This window comes from Elephas maximus, chromosome 3 (assembly GCF_024166365.1).
Source record: "Elephas maximus indicus isolate mEleMax1 chromosome 3, mEleMax1 primary haplotype, whole genome shotgun sequence".
Lineage (NCBI taxonomy): Eukaryota > Metazoa > Chordata > Mammalia > Proboscidea > Elephantidae > Elephas > Elephas maximus.
In genome coordinates this window covers 149,073,174-149,090,187 of record NC_064821.1, presented here as the reverse complement: position 1 = coordinate 149,090,187, position 17,014 = coordinate 149,073,174, and the positions used below count along the sequence as shown (strand labels likewise).

The following is a 17,014-nucleotide window of genomic DNA, read 5'->3' as shown; positions in this document are numbered from 1 at the left end:
GCAAACTTCTCTGCTTTTGGTTTAGTCCAGTTGTACTGACCTCACCTGTATTGTGTGTTGTCTTTCCCTTCACCTAAAGTAGTTCTTATCTACTATCTAATTAGTGGATACCCCTCTAACTGCCTTCCTCCCTCCCCCCTCTGGTAACCATCAGAGAGTATTTTCTTCTCTGTTTAAACGATTTCTCGAGTTCTTATAATAGTGGTCTTATGCAATATTTGTCCTTTTGCAGCTCACTAATTTCACTCAGCATAATGCCTTCCACATTCCTCCATGTTATGAAATGTTTCACAGATTCATAACTGTTCTTTATCGATGCATAGTATTCCATTGTGTGAATATACCATAATTTATTTGTCCATTCATCCTTTGATGGATACCTTGGTTGCTTCCATCTTTTTGCTGTTGTAAACAGTGCTGCAGTGAACATGGGTGTATATCTGTTCGTGTAAAGACTCTTATTTCTCTAGGATGTATTCCAAGGAGTAGGATTGCTGGATCCTATGGTAGTTTTATTTCTAGGTTTTGAAGGAAACGCCAAATTCATTTCCAAAGTGGTTGTACCATTTTACATTTTAGATTTCTACCAGCAGTGTATAGGTGTTCCAGTCTCTCCACAACCTCTCCAACGTTTATTATTTTGTGTTTTTTGGATTAATGCCAGTCTTGTTGAAGTGAGATGGAATCTCATTGTAGTTTTGATTTGCATTTCTCTAATGGCTCATGATTGTGAGCATTTCCTCGTGTATCTGTTAGCTACCTGAATGTCTGCTTTAGTGAAGTGTCTGTTCATATCTATTGCCCATTTTTTAATTGGGTTATTTGTCTTTTTGTAGTTGAGTTTTTGCAGTATCATGTAGATTTTAGAGATCAGGCGCTGATCGGAAATGTCATAGCTGAAAGCTTTTTCCCAGTCGGTAGGTGATCTTTTTACTCTTTTGGTGAAGTCTTTGGATGAGCATAAGTGTTAGATTTTTAGGAGCTGCCAGTTACCTACTTTTTCTTCTGCATTGTTAGTAATGTTTTGTATACTGTTTATGCCGTGTATTAGGGCTCCTAACGTTGTCCCTATTTTGTCTTCTATGATCTTTATTGTTTTAGATTTTACATTTAGATCTTTGATCCATTTTGAGTTTGTTTTTGTGTGTGAAGTATGGATCTTGTTTCGTTTTTTTTTTTTGCAGATGGATATCCAGTTGTGCCAACACCGTTTGTTAAAAAGACTGTCTTTTTTGCCATTTAACTGCTTTGGGGCCTTTGTCAAATATCAGCTGCTCATGTGTGGATGGAATTATGTCTGGATTCTCAATTCTGTTCCATTGGTCTATGTATCTGCTGTTGAACCAGTACCAGGATGTTTTGACTACTGTGGTGGTATAATAGATTCTAGAAGAGGTAGAGTGAGGCCTTCCACTTTATTCTTCTTTTTCAGTAATGGTTTACTTATCCAGGGCCTCTTTCCCTTCTATATGAAGTTGGTGATTTGTTTCTCCATCTCATTAAAAATGTCATTGGAATTTGAATCAGAATTGCGTTAAGTCTATAGATCGCTTTTGGTAGAAATTTTTAAAATGTTAAGTCTTCCCATCCATGAGCAAGGTGTGTTTCTGTACTTACGGAGGTCTCTTGATTTCTTGCAGAACTGTTTTGTGGTTTTCTTTGTATAAGTCTTTCACATCTCTGGTAAGATTTATTCCTAAGTATTTTATCTTCCTGGTGGCAACTGTAAATGGTATTGATTTGGTGATTTCCTCTTTGAAGTTCTTTTTGTTGGTGTAGAGGAATCCAACTGATTTTTGTGTGTTTATTTTGTATCCTGATACTCTGCTGAACTCTTCCATTAGTTTCAGTGGTTTTCTTGAGGATTCCTTAGGATTTGCTGTGTATAAGATCATGTTATCCGCAAATAAAGATACTTTTACTTCTTCCCTGCCAATCTGGATGCCCTTTATTCTTTATCTAGCCTAATTGCTCTGGCTAGGACCTCCAGCACAATGTTGAATAAGAGTGGTGATAAAGGGCATCCTTGTCTGGTTCCCGATCTCAACGGGAATGCTTTCAGGCTCTCTCCATTTAGAATGATGTTGGCTGTTGGCTTTGTACAAATGCCCTTTATTATGTTGAGGAATTTTCCTTCTATTCCTATTTTACTGAGAGTTTTTATCATGAATGGGTGTTGAACTTTGTCAGATGCCTTTTCTGCATCAGTTGATAAAATCATGTGATTCTTGTCCTTTGTTTTATTTATGTGATGGATTACATTGTTTTTCTAATGTTGAACCATCCCTGCATACCTGGTATGAATTCCACTTGGTCATGGTGAATAATTGTTTTGATATGTTGTTGAATTCTATTGGCTAGAATTTTGTTGAAGATTTTTGCATCTAAGTTCTTGAAGGCTATAGGTCTGTAATTTTCTTTTTTGTGTGTTGCTTTTACCTGGTTTTGATATCAGGGATAAGGTGGCTTCATAGAATGAGTTTGGGACTGTTCCGTCGTTTTCTGTGCTTGAAATACCTTTACTAGTAGTGGTGTTAACACGTCTCTGAAAGTTTGGTAGAAGTCTCCAGAGCTTTTTTTTGTTGGGAGTTTTTTGATTACCTTTTCAATCTCTTCTTTTGTTATGGGTCTATTTAGTTGTTCTACCTCTGTGTCAGTTTAGGTAGGTAGTGTGTTTCTGGGAATTCATCCATTTGTTCTAGGTTTTCAAATTTGTTGGAGTACAGTTTTTCGGAGTAATCTGATATGATTCTTTTAATTTCATTTGGGTCTGTTGTAATATCGCCCGTCTCATTTCTTATTTGGGTTATTTCATTCCACTTCTGTTTTTCTTTTGTCAATTTGGCCAATGGTTTATCAATTTTGTTGATTTTTTTCAAAGAACCAGCTTTTCGTCTTGTTAATTCTTTCAGTTGTTTTTCTGTTTTCTTTTTCATTTAGTTCTGCTCTAATTTTTATTACTTGTTTTCTTCTGGTGCCTGAGTGTTTCTTTTGTTGTTCTGTTTCTGTTTGTTCAAGTTGTAGGGGTAATTCTTTGATTTTGGCCCTTCTTTTTGAATGCGTTCATTTATTGATATAAATTGACTTCTGTGCACTGCTTTTGCTGTGTCCCAAAGGTTCTGATAGGAAGTGTTTTCATTCTCATTGGATTCTATGAATTTCTTTATTCCATCCTTAATGTCTTCTATAATCCAGTCTTTTTTGAGCAGTTTCCAAGCGTTTGATTTCTTTTCCCTGCTTTTTCTGTTATTGATTTCTCCTTTTATGGCCTTATGGTCAGAGAAGATGCCTTGTAATATTTCAGTGTTTTGAATTCTGCTAAGGCTTGCTTTATGACCTAATATGTGGTCTATTGTAGAGAATGTTCCATGTGCACTGGAAAAGAAAGTATACTTGGCTGCTTTTGGGTGCAGTGTTCTGTATATGTCTGTGACGTCGAGTTGGTTGATTGTGGCATCTAGATCTTCCGTGTCTTTATTGGGTTTCTTTCTGGATGTCCTTTCCTTCACTGAAAGTGGTGCATTGAAGTCTCTTCCTATTATTGTGGAGCTGTCTACCTCACTTTTCAATGCTGATAGTTTGTTTTATGTATCTTGCAGCCCTGTCATTGAGTACATAAATATTTAATATGGTTATATCTTCTCGGTATATCGTTCCTTTAATCATTATATAGTGTCCTTCCTTGTCCTTTGTGGTGGATTTAACTTTAAAGTCTATTTTGTCAGAAATTAATATTGGCACTTCTGGTCTTTTCTGATTGTTGTTTGCTTGGTATATTTTTTTTCCATCCTTTGAATTTTTGTTTGTTTGTATCTCTAAGTCTAAGGTGTGTGTCCCTTGTAGGTAGCATATGGATGGATCATGTTTTTTAATCCATTCTGCCACTCTCTGTCTCTTTATTGGTGCATTTAGTCCATTTACATTCAGGGTAATTGTGGATAGGTATGAATTTAGTGCTATCATTTTGATGTCTTTTGTGTGTTGTTGACAGTTTCTTTTCCCCACTTAATTTTATGTGTTGAGTAGATTATCTTTATATGTTGTCCTTTCCTCATATTCGTTGTTGTTGATTTTGTTTCTGAGTCTCTATTTTTTTCTTGTATTTTATTTTGATGAGTAGGATAGTTTATTTCCTCTGTGGTGACCTTATTATTTACCCGTATTTTTCTAAATTTAAACCTAACTTTTATTTCTGTGTATCGCCTTATCTTCCTTTCCATATGGAATATCTATGACAGTGTTTCCTAGTCCCTCTTTATTGTTTTAAAGTTGTCTTCTTTTACATTATAAAACCGCCCTTACCCTGTTTTGAGCGTTTTTTTAATCTGGATTTATTTTATTTATTTCCTTGTCTGGCTTGACTTCTGATTGCTCTGTCCAGTGTTCTAGTCTATTACTGATTTTCTAACCAAAGAACTCACTTTAGTATTTCTTGAAGTTTTTGTTTGATTTTACGAATTTGCTGAACTTCTTTTTATCTGGAAATGTCCTGATTTCACCTTCATGTGTTAGAGACAGTTTTGCTGGAGGTATGATTCTTTGCTAACAGTTTTTTTCCTTCAATTTTTTATATAAGTCATCCTACTGCCTTCTTACGTGTCTGTCAGTTTGTCGTACTGTGGGGGCTTGTGTGTTGCTGTGATGCTGGAAGCTGTGCCACCGGTATTCAGATACCAGCAGGGTCCCCCTGGAGGACATGTTTCAGCTGAGCTTCCAGACTAAGACAGACTAGGAAGAAGGACCCGGCAGTCTACTTCTGAAAAGCATTAGCCAGTGAAAACCTTATGAATGGCAGCAGAACATTGTCTGATATAGTGCTAGAAGATGAACCCCCCAGATTGGAAGGCACTCAAAAAATGACTGGGGAAGAACTGCCTCCTCAAAGTAGAGTAGACCTTAATGATGTGAATGGAGTAAAGCTTTCGGGACCTTCATTTGGTGATGTGGCGAGACTCCAAATGAGAAGAAACACCTGCAAACATCCATTAATAATCGGAACCTGGAATGTACGAAGTATGAATCTAGGAAAACTGGAAATTGTCAAAAATGAAATGGAACACATAAACATCTATATCCTAGGCATTAGTGAGCTGAAATGGACTGGTATTGGCCATTTTGAATCGGACAATCACATAGTCTGCTATGCTGGGAATGAAAACTTGAAGAGGAATGGTGTTGCATTCATTGTGAAAAAGAACGTTTCAAGATCTATCCTGAAGTACAGCGCTGTCAGTGATAGGATAATATGCATACACCTACAAGGAAGACCAGTTAATACGACTATTATTCAAATTTATGAACCAACCACTAGGGCCAAAGATGAAGAAATAGAAGGTTTTTATCAGCTGCTGCAGTTTGAAATAGATCAAACATGCAATCAAGATGTATTGATAATGTGAAAGTTGGAAACAAAGAAAGATCAGTATTTGGAGAATATGGCCTTGGTGATAGAAACAATGCCAGAGATTGAATGATAGAATTTTGCAAGACCAACGACTTCTTCATTGTAAATACCTTCTTTCACCAACATAAATGGCGCCTATACACATGGACCTCGCCAGATGGAACACACAGAAATCAAATTGACTATCTGTGGAAAGAGACGATGGAAAAGCTCAATATCATCAGTCAGAACAAGGCCAGGGGCCGACTGGAACAGACCATCAATTGCTCCTATGCAAGTTCAAGCTGAAACTGAAGAAAATCAGAGCAGGTCCGTAAGAGCCAAAATACGACCTTGAATATATCCCACCTGAATTTAGAGACCATTTGAAGAATAGATTTGACACAGTGAACACTATTGACCGCAAACCAGATGAGTTGTGAAATGACATTGAGGACATCATCCGTGAAGAAAGCAAGAGGTCACTGAAAAGACAGGAAAGAAAGAATAGACCAAGGTGGATGTCAGAGGAGACTGAAACTTGCTCTAGAGTGTCAAGCAGCTAAAGCAAAAGGAAGAATTGATGAAGTAAAAGAACTGAACAGAAGATTTCAAAGGGACTCTCGAGAAGACAAACTAAGTATTATAATGACATGTGCAAAGAGCTGGAGATGGAAAACCAAAAGGGAAGAACACGCTTGGCATTTCTCAAGCTGAAAGAACTGAAGAAAAAATTCAAGCCTTGAGTTGCAATAGTGAAGGATTCCAAGGGGAAAATATTAAATGATGCAGAAAGCGTCAAAAGAAGATGGAAGGAATACACAGAGTCATTATACAAAAAAGAATTAGTCGATATTCAACCATTCCAAGAGGTGGCATATGACCAGGAACCGATGGTACTGAAGGAAGAAGTCCAAGCTGCTCTGAAGGCATTGGTGAGAAACAAGGCTCCAGGAATTGATGGAATATCAATTGAGATGTTTCAACAAACAGATGCAGCGCTGGAGGTGCTCACCTGTCTATGTTAAGAAATATGGAAGCCAGCTTCCTGGCCAACTGACTAGAAGAGATCCATCTTTATGCCTATTCCCAAGAAAGGTGATCCAACCGAATGTGGAAATTACAGAACAATATCATTAATATCACACGCAAGCAAAATTCTGCTGAAGATCATTCAAAAACGGGTGCAGCAGTATATCGACAGGGAACTGCCAGAAATTCAGGCCAGTTTCAGAAGAGGACATGGAACCAGGGATATCATTGCTGATGTCAGATGGATCCTGGCTGAAAGCAGAGAATACCAGAAGGATGTTTACCTGTGTTTTATTGATAATGCAAAGGCATTTGACTGTGTGGATCATAACAAACTATGGGTAACTGCGAAGAATTGGAATTCCAGAACACTTAATTGTGCTCATGAGGAACCTTTACATAGATCAAGAGGCAGTTGTTTGGACAGAACAAGGGGATACTGATTGGTTTAAAGTTAGGAAAGGTGTGTGTCAGGGTTGTATTCTTTCACCATACCTATTCAATTTGTACTGGTTTTTTTTTTTTTTTTTTTTTAATTTAATCCGTATGCTGAACAAATAATACGAGAAGTTGGGCTATGTGAAGAAGAACAGGACATTAAGATTGGAGGAAGACTCATTAACAACCTGCGTTATGCAGATGATACAACCTTGCTTGCTGAAAGTGAAGAGGACTTGAGGCACTTACTAATGAAGAACAAAGACCACAGCCTTCAGTATGGATTACGCCTCAACATAAAGAAAACAAAAATCCTCACCACTGGACCAATGAGCAACATCATGATAAAGGGAGAAAAGATTGAAGTTGTCAAGGATTTCATTTTACTTGGATCCACAATCAACAGCCATGGAAGCAGCAGTCAAGAAATCAGAAGACACATTGCATTGGGCAAATCTGCTGCAAAGGACCTCTTCAAAGTGTTGAAGAGCAAAGGTGTCACCCTGAAGACTAAGGTGCGCCTGACCGAAGCCATGGTATTTTCAATTGCATCTTGTGCATGTGAAAGCTGGACAGTGAATAAGGAAGACCGAAGGAGAATTGACGCCTTTGAATTGTGGCGTTGGTGAAGAATATTGAATGTACCATGTACTGCGAAAAGAGCGAACAAATCTGTCTTAGAAGTACAACCAGAATGCTCTTTAGAAGCAAAGATGGCAGGCTGCGTCTTACATACTTTGGACATGTTGTCAGGAGGGATCAGTCCCTGGAGAAGGACATCATGCTTGGCAGAGTACAGGGTCAGTGGAAAAGAGGAAGACTCTCAACGATTGACACAGTGGCTGCAACCGTGAGCTCAGGCATAACAATGATTGTAAGGATGGCGCAGGACGAGGCAATGTTTCGTTCTGTTGTGCATAGGGTCGCTATGTGGCGGAACCAACTCGAGGGCACCTAACAAGAACAACAACAACTGCCTTCTTGCCTGCGTGGTTTCTTCTCAGTAGTCCTAGCTTGATCTTATTGACTGTCCTTTGTAGGTGAGTTTTTGTTTATCCCTAGCTGCTTTTAAAATTCTGTCTTTATCTTTGGTTTGGCAAGTTTGGTTATAATATGTCTTGGTGACTTTCTTTTAAAATCTACGTTATGTGTAGTTTGATGAACATCTTGGATGTGATATCTTCTCATCTTTCACAATATCAGGGAAGTTTGCTGCCAGCAAATCTTTAACTTCTCTCTGTATTTTCTGTTATCTGTCCCTGTTCTGGTACTGTAATCATTCGTAGGTTATTTTTCTTGATAAAGTCCCATATGGTTCTTAAGGTTTCTTCATTTTTTTTTTAAATTCTTTTATCTGCTTTTTCTTTAGATATATTGGTGCCAAATGCTTTATCTTCAAGTTCAGAAATTCTGACTTCAACTTGCTCAGTTCTGCTCCTCTGACTTTCCATTGATTTGTCTACTTTTGTAATTTTATTGTTAATCTTTTGAATTTCTGATTGCTGTCTATCTATGGATTTTTCCAGCTTATTAAATTTTTCATTGTGTTGCTGAATAATCTTTTTAGTTTCTTCAACTGCTTTATCTGTGTGTTCCTTGGCTTGTTCTGCGTATTGCCTGATTTCCTTCTGGATGTCTTGAAGGGTTTTGTATATTAATCTTCTGTATTCTGCCTTTGGTAATTCCAGGAAGATACTTTCGTCTAGAAGATCCCTTGATTCTTTGTTTTGAGAGCCTGTTGAGGTGATCATGGTCTGTTTCTTTATGTGACTTGATATTGACTGTTGTGTCTGAGCCGTGTATAAGTTATTGTATTAGTTTATTTTATGTTTGATTACTGTGTCGTAGCTTCATGCTTTTTTTTTTTGTTCTGATGTGCCCATATGGGTTGTTTGAGTGAGGTGGCTTGATTATTTTCACGTTTGGAGCTCTGAGATCCTGTCCCCAGATGGCTAGATCTGTTATCAAGTATATTAGTCTAGGAATCCATTCACTTTTCTTGTGTGAATTCAGCTCAGATGTCCAGGTAGCTGATCATCAAGTGTGTCGTACAGGCTCTGTACTACAGTCTTAGAGGGGCAGGACTGATTGGTTCAGGTACAGGTGTCCGGTTCCAGCAGGTGGTTCTGCTTTGAACAAGGCACGGGGCTGAGAATTGTTCCTGAAGTGTGTCTGAGGAAAGTGTGTCAGTGTTCCCTAGATTGTACAGGTGGGTGGGTTCTGCGGACTGACCATGGGCACCCAGTGTTTTTGATTATAAGGACTGGGAGGTACCAGATATCCTTGGACCCCTTTCGCAGGTGGCTGGGTGACCTGAGTGGAGACACCAGTACCTAGGCTCCTGATGCGGGTAGGTGAGGACCCTGTTTAATAGGCAAAGCAGTGTCAAACATCAAATACCCACCTGTCCGCTGCACAGCTGTAACAGTTGTAGTCTGTCAACAAGGGCCTATTCTCCTGAAATAGGCCCAGACAGGTCCATGTAGAGGAGAAATGTACTCAAAGTCTATGGACTCTTTATGCCTGGACAGGAGCCACTTTAGTCCTGAGCTCTGCCAGTTAGTGGAGCTGGCAAATCATCTTTTCCCCCAATTGCAAATTTTTTCCTTTTCCAAGGCTGGGAGGATGGTTCTAGGTGCTCAATAGGGCCTATCTCAGGCCCAGGGAACTCAGCTGCTGAAGCTGGCTTGGAAACAGGGGGCATGGGAGAGAATGGTAAGATACATGCAAGTACTTAGCTTTTGCCGAGAGCACCGTTCTTCTCTGGTTCTGGAGGTGTGAGTAGGCTGTGTGGCTGGCTGCTTCTTCCTGAGGAAACAGCAGCCGAAGGCTAGTACCAGCCCCCTGCCACCACTGTTGGGAATGGTGCCAGAGGGCTCCCAGTGATTCAAGTCTGGTTGCTCCTCTCTGCTTCTGAACTGTCTCTTCCTCCCCCTGCCTCACAGTTTGTTTTGTAACCTTGCCTTTGATGTTCAGGACTCCTAGCTTGTCATAAATGCACTCGTTTTCACTTGTTTTTTCAGGTCTTTGTTGTAAGAGGGCTTGCCAGAATCGTCTTTGTCTATTCTGCCTTCTTGGCCCCGCCTTTCCTTTTACCTTCTTGCCATCAGCCTCTCCACTTTTAACTGGCCCACCTTATATCTGGTGTAACAGCCTGCTTGGCTGCTGCACTCCTTGCAGCAGCTTTTTGCTATTAGCACTGGCTCTGCTGTTGTGCCGCTCTTTGGGGCCTCTCTCTGCCAGCCCTGTTGCCAGGCTCCTCTAGGCCATTGCCCTGCCCAGGCAAGTGTTACAGCTCTTCTAGCTCTGCTGGGAAGCTCTTGCCTGAAGATGCTCAGCTCTCTTTCTCTGTGGGCTTGCAAGCCCACTACAGCCGTCTGCTGGTCTCGTGATTCACACTGCTTGTACTGCTGCCACCGTTTCTCTGTGGCTTGGCTCTGCTGAGCTTGCCACTGTTTTGTGCCATCTTCGGTGTTAACATCTCTCTCTTCTGGATCTAGGAGTTTCTCGGTGCAAGGACTCTGGGTCCAAAGGATCTGCTCCTCTCCGGTCTCTTCTCGATGGTAGTGAGGTTCCTTTTAAACCTCTGTGGAATTGGCCCTTGTATAAGCCTAACAGGATGGCAGTTATAAACCTACCAGCTCCTGAAGTGGACCACAGGGGGCTCAGTCTTTTTGGGTAGATTTTCAGGCCTGTATTTGCATAGTAATCTACCAATCCCTTGCAAGATTGTGGCCCAGCCAATTGTTTTTGGCAGAATTATGAATCCAAGCCCAGAAAGGCCATATATGAGAGAAACCCAGCACATTACGCAAGTTAATTTTAAGCCAAGTTGTGCATCAGGTACTTGTACTATTTTTTAAAAAGATACTGTGTTTTAGGTGAAAGTTGGCAGTGCATATTAGATTCCCATTTAATAATTTTTATACAAATTGTTCTATGACATTGGTTATAATTTTCACAATGCGTCAGCATTCTCATTATTTCCATTCTGTTTCCATTGGTTTAGCTTCCCCCTTCCCCTCCTTGCATTCTCAGCTTTGCTTTTGGGTAAATGTTGATGATTTGGTGTCATATAGTTGATTGTTTAAGGGAGCACGTGACTCAAAGGTGAAATTGTGTATCTAATAAGCCGATCTATTTTTTGACTGAAAGGTGAACTCTAGAAATAGCTTCATTTCCAAGTTCAAAGGGTATCTTAGAGTGAAAGTCTAAGGGATTCCTTTAGTCCCTACCGGACCAGTAAGTCTGGACTTTTTCAGGAATCTGAATTTTGTCCTATATTTTCTACTCTTTCTATCCAGGACCTTCTATCATGTCCCTGGTCAGAACAGTTGGTAGTGGGCTGGTCACCATGTAGTTCTCGTTTCAGGCTAGAAGAGACCATGATTTGTGTGGGGTATTAATCCCGTGGGCTAGTTTCTCCTTTGAGTCTTTGGTTTCCTTCATTCTCTTTTGCTCCAGACTAGTAGAGACCAATAGTTGTATCTTACTTAGATAGCTGCTCACAAGCTTTTAAGACCCCAGACGCTACTCACCAAACTAGGATGTAGAACATTATGAATTACGTTATGCAAATTGACTGAATTGTCTCATGAGACTGTTGTCCTAAGCCTTTTAACTGAGTAAACCAATCCCTCAGTGCTTAGATATGTCTAGGAAATCTCTGTAACTGTACCGCTTATGTACTTGTTATTTACGTGAATATGTATGCAGCACTCATAAACACATATACACATACGCCTACAGGTACACCTGTACGTGCACGTGCATATACATTATGTGCATACATATCTACCTATGTAACCACACACATTTTTTGGTTGTTATTACTGTTGTTGCAAAATTGTATATATTAATGGTATTTATTGAAATTGTCCTTTTTTGTGCGTACTTCGTAGTGTCTTCATTTACCTTGGTCATGTTCTGCAAACTTCACCCATATTTGGTATTGCCTTTCCTGTCAATAAAAATAACAAGTGTCTACCATCTGGAAATTGATTCCCCTTCCCTCCACCTCCCATCCCTGGTAACCATCAAAGAGCATTGCTCTCTGTGTGGATACCTGTTCTTGACTTTTTATAAGTGTGACCATACAGTATTTGCCATCTAGTGATTGATTTATTTAACTCAGCATAATGTCTTCCAGATTCATCCATGCTGTGTGTATATATATATACACATACACATAGTTTTTTAATATTAATGAAGAACTTTACATTTAACCCAATTTAAATTGTATTATTGGTTTGTTATATGTTTCTTACCAGACTCTATGCTTCTTTAGTGTCCAGGCACCAGTAACTTGAAACTTAGAAGAAAGTCCTGGATGGCTGTAGGACCAGAGCAGATCTCTGCACTGTGCAGTGGGAGGGCAGAGGCTTTATAGTGGTGGTGGACAATAGTGGCTCCATGCCAGAGGCCTACGTAAGAATGCATACTTCATGGGGGTGCCCATGTTTGGCATCGCAAAGCCCGTTTCCCCTTTGTTTAGTATAGTATAGCGTGCTGTCTAGGAGAATGCTGGGACGTAAGGCATATTCAGTGATGAAACCATGAATTAATGAATGAATTTTTAGTTCTTCATTTTGTTTAGGCTCTGATCCTATCATTCGTGGTCTTTAAGTACCACAAGGTTAGGAACTCCACCTGATATTGCTAACCACTCTACCTTTATCACATAGCAGAGTACCTTGGACATAGTTTTAGTATTCACTAAACGTTGTTGACTGAATGACCTGCTTATAGCAATCTTCTTGTTTTTGCCTGTATATGGCATAAAATTAATATGGGCACTACTTGTTGAACAAACGAATTATTAGAAGAAAAGGCATTATTTGGGTGGCAAATAAAGATACCAACCTATCAAAACCATGTACTAAGAAGAAAGAAAGAGTGGCCTTCTTAGCTGAAGATTCAGTTTTAGCATCTTCAGGTATCTGAAACAACTATAAACAAATCCTGTCACAAAGCCTTTTTACACCTGGTAGAGTCAGATTAGATGTATAATTATGTTAACCAAGTTTATTTATAAAATCTCAATACTCCTTTCATTTTCAATATAGTGGACAAGAATATTAAAGCACAAGATATGAAATGGAATGATCGTACTCTGAAAACTGCCTAAGGCCACTTGGTATATGAACAATCAGCTGTGCATGTTAATGACCTTTGAGGCTGAGCTCTTGTAGGATATAGAGAATTAACGTGAAAAAATCCCAGATTGGTATTTTGAGAGAGCTCTTTTACTGATGTAGGAGCCAGGCACTTGTTGCCTAGAAGTAGTGATGTATCTTTCAGAGACTTATAAATACCCGTGTGAAAAAAGAGAGAAAAACCCATTAGCCATCGAGTCAATTCTGTTTTCATGGCAACCCATAGGACTGGGTAGAACTGCCCCATTGGGTTTCCATGGAGTGACTGGTAGATTCAAACTGCCAGCCTTTTGGTTAGCAGCCGTAGCTCTTTACCACTGTGCCACCAGGGCTCCATAAAGGGATGAAATAGTTGATATTACCAGCCTTTATGGAAAAAAATAATTTAACACTAAGTTATAGTAGAAACGTGATACTTTAATCAAAAGTGTATTCTGGATAATGCAACTTTTTTTTTTTTTTTTAATGAACCATTTACCTCATCACAAAGTGGTAATTTTAATCTAAATTTTTCTTATAGCTGGTATTTAAAGATGCTGCAGTGCTGCAAATGTAAGCAGTGGTTTCATGAGGCTTGTGTACAATGCCTTCAAAAGCCAATGCTATTTGGAGACAGGTGAGAAGGACATTTGAACTTCACTGATTGAGTTTTGTAACTTTTTTTTATTACAGTTCTGTTTGTGGTTTCAGATTTCTAAAAATAGTTATAACAGTGAACTGTAAAGGAGGTCACCTCAGAAGGGAAGAATTAAATAATATACTTGTTTTTGTTGTTACTGTTGTTAGGTGCCGTCGAGTCAATTCCGACTCATAGCAACCCTGTAAAACAGAGTAGAACTGCCCCATAGGGTTTTCTTGGCTATAATCTTTACCAGAACAGACTGCCACATCTTTCTCCTGTGCCCGCTGACCTTTCTGTTAGCAGTCGAGCACTTAACCATTACACCACCAGGGCCCCAAATAGTATACTTAAAATACATATAATTTTTATGCTTTTGGACAGTATTCCTGAAAACTTTTATGTATTTGATTAGTGATTATATTTGCTTCTATTGTCCCACAATGCTCTGAACTATTCTCATTGGTATCTTTATTTCGAGAACCCTAAAAGAATCCCACAAGAGAGAATTGTGTAAGGCAGTAGAACTTTGATACAAATTTTCTTAGATCTGAAGATATTCTAAAAGCCTATCTAATGTGCTTCTCTTGATTAAGACAACATGGTATACCAGAGAGGTCTGTAAATTATGGAGGCATATAAACCTGTATCTGAACTCTGAAGGTCTGTCTTGTTGTTTTTGTTAGTTGCTGTCCAGCCTGTTTCAACTCATGGTGACCCCATGTATCCAGAGTAGAACCACTCCATAGGGTTTTCAAGGCTGTGACCTTTTAGAAGCAGATCTTCCTAGGTGCCTGTCTTCCTAGGTGCCTCTGCGTGGGTTCAGACTGCCAAGTTTTTGGCTGGTAATCAGGCACTTAACCGTGTGCATCACCCAGGGGTCCCTCTGAAGATCTCTTTCCCCCAGATATGAACTATATCACTGTTGTTATTAGAAAAGAAACTTCTTAAATTACAGTGTCATAATTCAAGTTATATTTTGCTTTATATTCAGTGTCCTTTAGTCAGCTGTAGGATAATTTATGCATGCCCTTCATTATCAAAATATATTCAGCTTTTTCTTTTTCCTTAGGTTTTATACATTTATTTGCTCTGTCTGCAGTTCTGGACCAGAATACCTCAAACGTCTACCATTACAGTGGTAAGTGTGAATATTTCTTTTAAGAAAAAAAAGAGCCATATTCTTAAGACTGCAGGATGAAAGTTTTTTTTATCTATTCATTGACTTAAATAAAAAGTTGTTCATTTCTATGCCTGGCTTTATTTATTTATTGTTTATTTATTCCCAAGTCTGATGTCATCTTCATGAAGGATTGTTCAGTTTTATTGCTAAATTGATAAGTGTTTGTTGTTGACTAGCATAAACATAACTTTCAGACATTTTTTAGACTTTCAGAATTTTTACTCATGTTTTCAGTTCTTTTGAGCCTTAAGAATAGCATGCAGTAGAAGAGAGAGCGCTTTTATTAAAACAAAAACAAACAAACAAAAAAAAACCTGCCTGTTTCTGCTTCAGTGTAGTAATTCTTGGGCATGGGAAGGGTGATGCATTTTGGAGATTTACTAATAAAATATAGTAAGTACTTAGAAATTTTTGTGAAGTATTTTACTTATTTTAGAAACAGATGAGATTTAACTCATGAATCATAAAATAGTCTAAGTAGTGAAAATTAAGCAGAAATTTTGATTGTAAGCTATTTTTTCTTAATCAGATCCACTTTGCATTTTAAGAACTAATTCAAATATCTTTTAGTTTATAATTACTATTCAGGATAAGCAAATGTTTAGCAGTGTTTTCCAGTTATTTTCATATATAGTGATTTATTGTCTTGTGAATTTGACTTAGAATATTGACCCTTTTCACCTAAATGGAGCCCTGGTGGGGCAGTGGTTCAGAGCTCAGTTGCTCACCAAAAGGTCATCGGTTTGACTCTACCAGCCGTTCCTACCAGTTTGACTCTACCAGCTGCTGCCTCATGGGGCAGTTCTACTCTGTCCTATAGGGTTGCTGTGAGTCAGAATTGTCAACTGCAATTGGGTTTTTTGATTTTTACCTACATATTTTGCTGTGACTTTTTAATTACTACTATTATTAAGAAATAGTGTGATTTTGTAACAAAGCTAGAAACATTTTGTATGTTTTGATTATTTTTGAATTTCAGGGTAGATATAGCACACCTATGCCTTTACAACCTAAGTGTTATTCACAAGAAGAAATACTTTGATTCTGAACTTGAGCTTATGACATACATTAATGAAAACTGGGATAGATTACACCCTGGAGAGGTAGGTGGTCTTAGAGCTAACTTCATTAGTTATTTGATGTTTTTTTGTTTTGTTTTGCTTTTGTTAAAAACAACTAAGACACGTATTTAAGCCAGATATCTAAATAAAATTTTGATTTTGGATCTAAGTAGAAACAACTTTAATAGGGATATCAGGACCAGTCCTTAAATTTAGTATTGCGCTCTTACTCATGGTCCTGCCTCCTTTTAAGTTTTCTATACATTTAGTGATGTAACCAACACTCTTCTTCCCTGTTTTGTTGGCTATAACCTATACATACTTCCCTTATATACTTTTGACTTCCAGGAATGATGGGATACAGTAGTAGTGTTAGAATAATGAGTTGTAAAAGTGAAACTACCTGAACTGGAGATTACCTCGCCCATCCTGACATCTTATTTTACTTTTCAGTTGCAAAGTATAACCACCTATGCTAATTTACAAAAACTTTTTTAAAGGAATATAAAACAAATGAACGTTCACTGAATATTTTGAAACTATGGAATAGCACAAAGAGGAAAGTAGAATAAGCTTAATAGCTACCTTGTTTTCAGCATTTATTTAGAATTATTAGAATATAAATATTAACTATTCTTAGATCAAAACAAATGAATTTGTTTTATAATTTGTGGAATTAGATGTGTGAATTTTAGCTATGCATTACTTTTTGAGGTAAAACTGGCATAAACTGATTTGAAGTTTAGAGAGAATTTCTGTGTTATTGTGGCTTTTAGACATGAGGCAATTTGTAAAGTTGGTATCAAATAGCATATAAAGGTTTTTTTGTTTTGGGGTTTTATGCGACAGCAGGGAGAGCATAAGGCACATTTATTTGAAAGTTGGTGGTAGATCAGCTGCATAAAATAAAACAAATACTTGCAAAATTCTTAGGTTTTAAAATCTAGGATACTATTGAAACTCAATGTTTTGAATGTTAGAAATGGAGTGTTAAATTTACTCTTAAGTTTTCTGTTAAATGCTTCATTTTTCAGATGAAGCCTGAGAGAAAGTGAATGATTTGTAAATCTAATGAATTTTAATAAACTGATCAGTGATAAGAAAAAGTAAGAATAAGGCACTGGTAACCATAGTGTTCTTCAG

General features: G+C 38.2%; 1 protein-coding gene across 2 annotated transcripts in view; it reads left to right on the top strand.

The window, feature by feature from the left end:
• The window catches only part of MTF2 (metal response element binding transcription factor 2), a 44,157-nt gene that overhangs the window by 9,355 nt on the left and 17,788 nt on the right, over positions 1 to 17,014 (top strand). For both annotated transcript variants that reach the window (XM_049879773.1, XM_049879772.1), the window contains 3 exons: positions 13,529 to 13,624; positions 14,700 to 14,768; positions 15,790 to 15,913. In XM_049879773.1, coding sequence (XP_049735730.1) covers positions 13,529 to 13,624; positions 14,700 to 14,768; positions 15,790 to 15,913 — 289 coding nt within the window. The remainder of the gene's footprint in view (positions 1 to 13,528; positions 13,625 to 14,699; positions 14,769 to 15,789; positions 15,914 to 17,014) is intronic.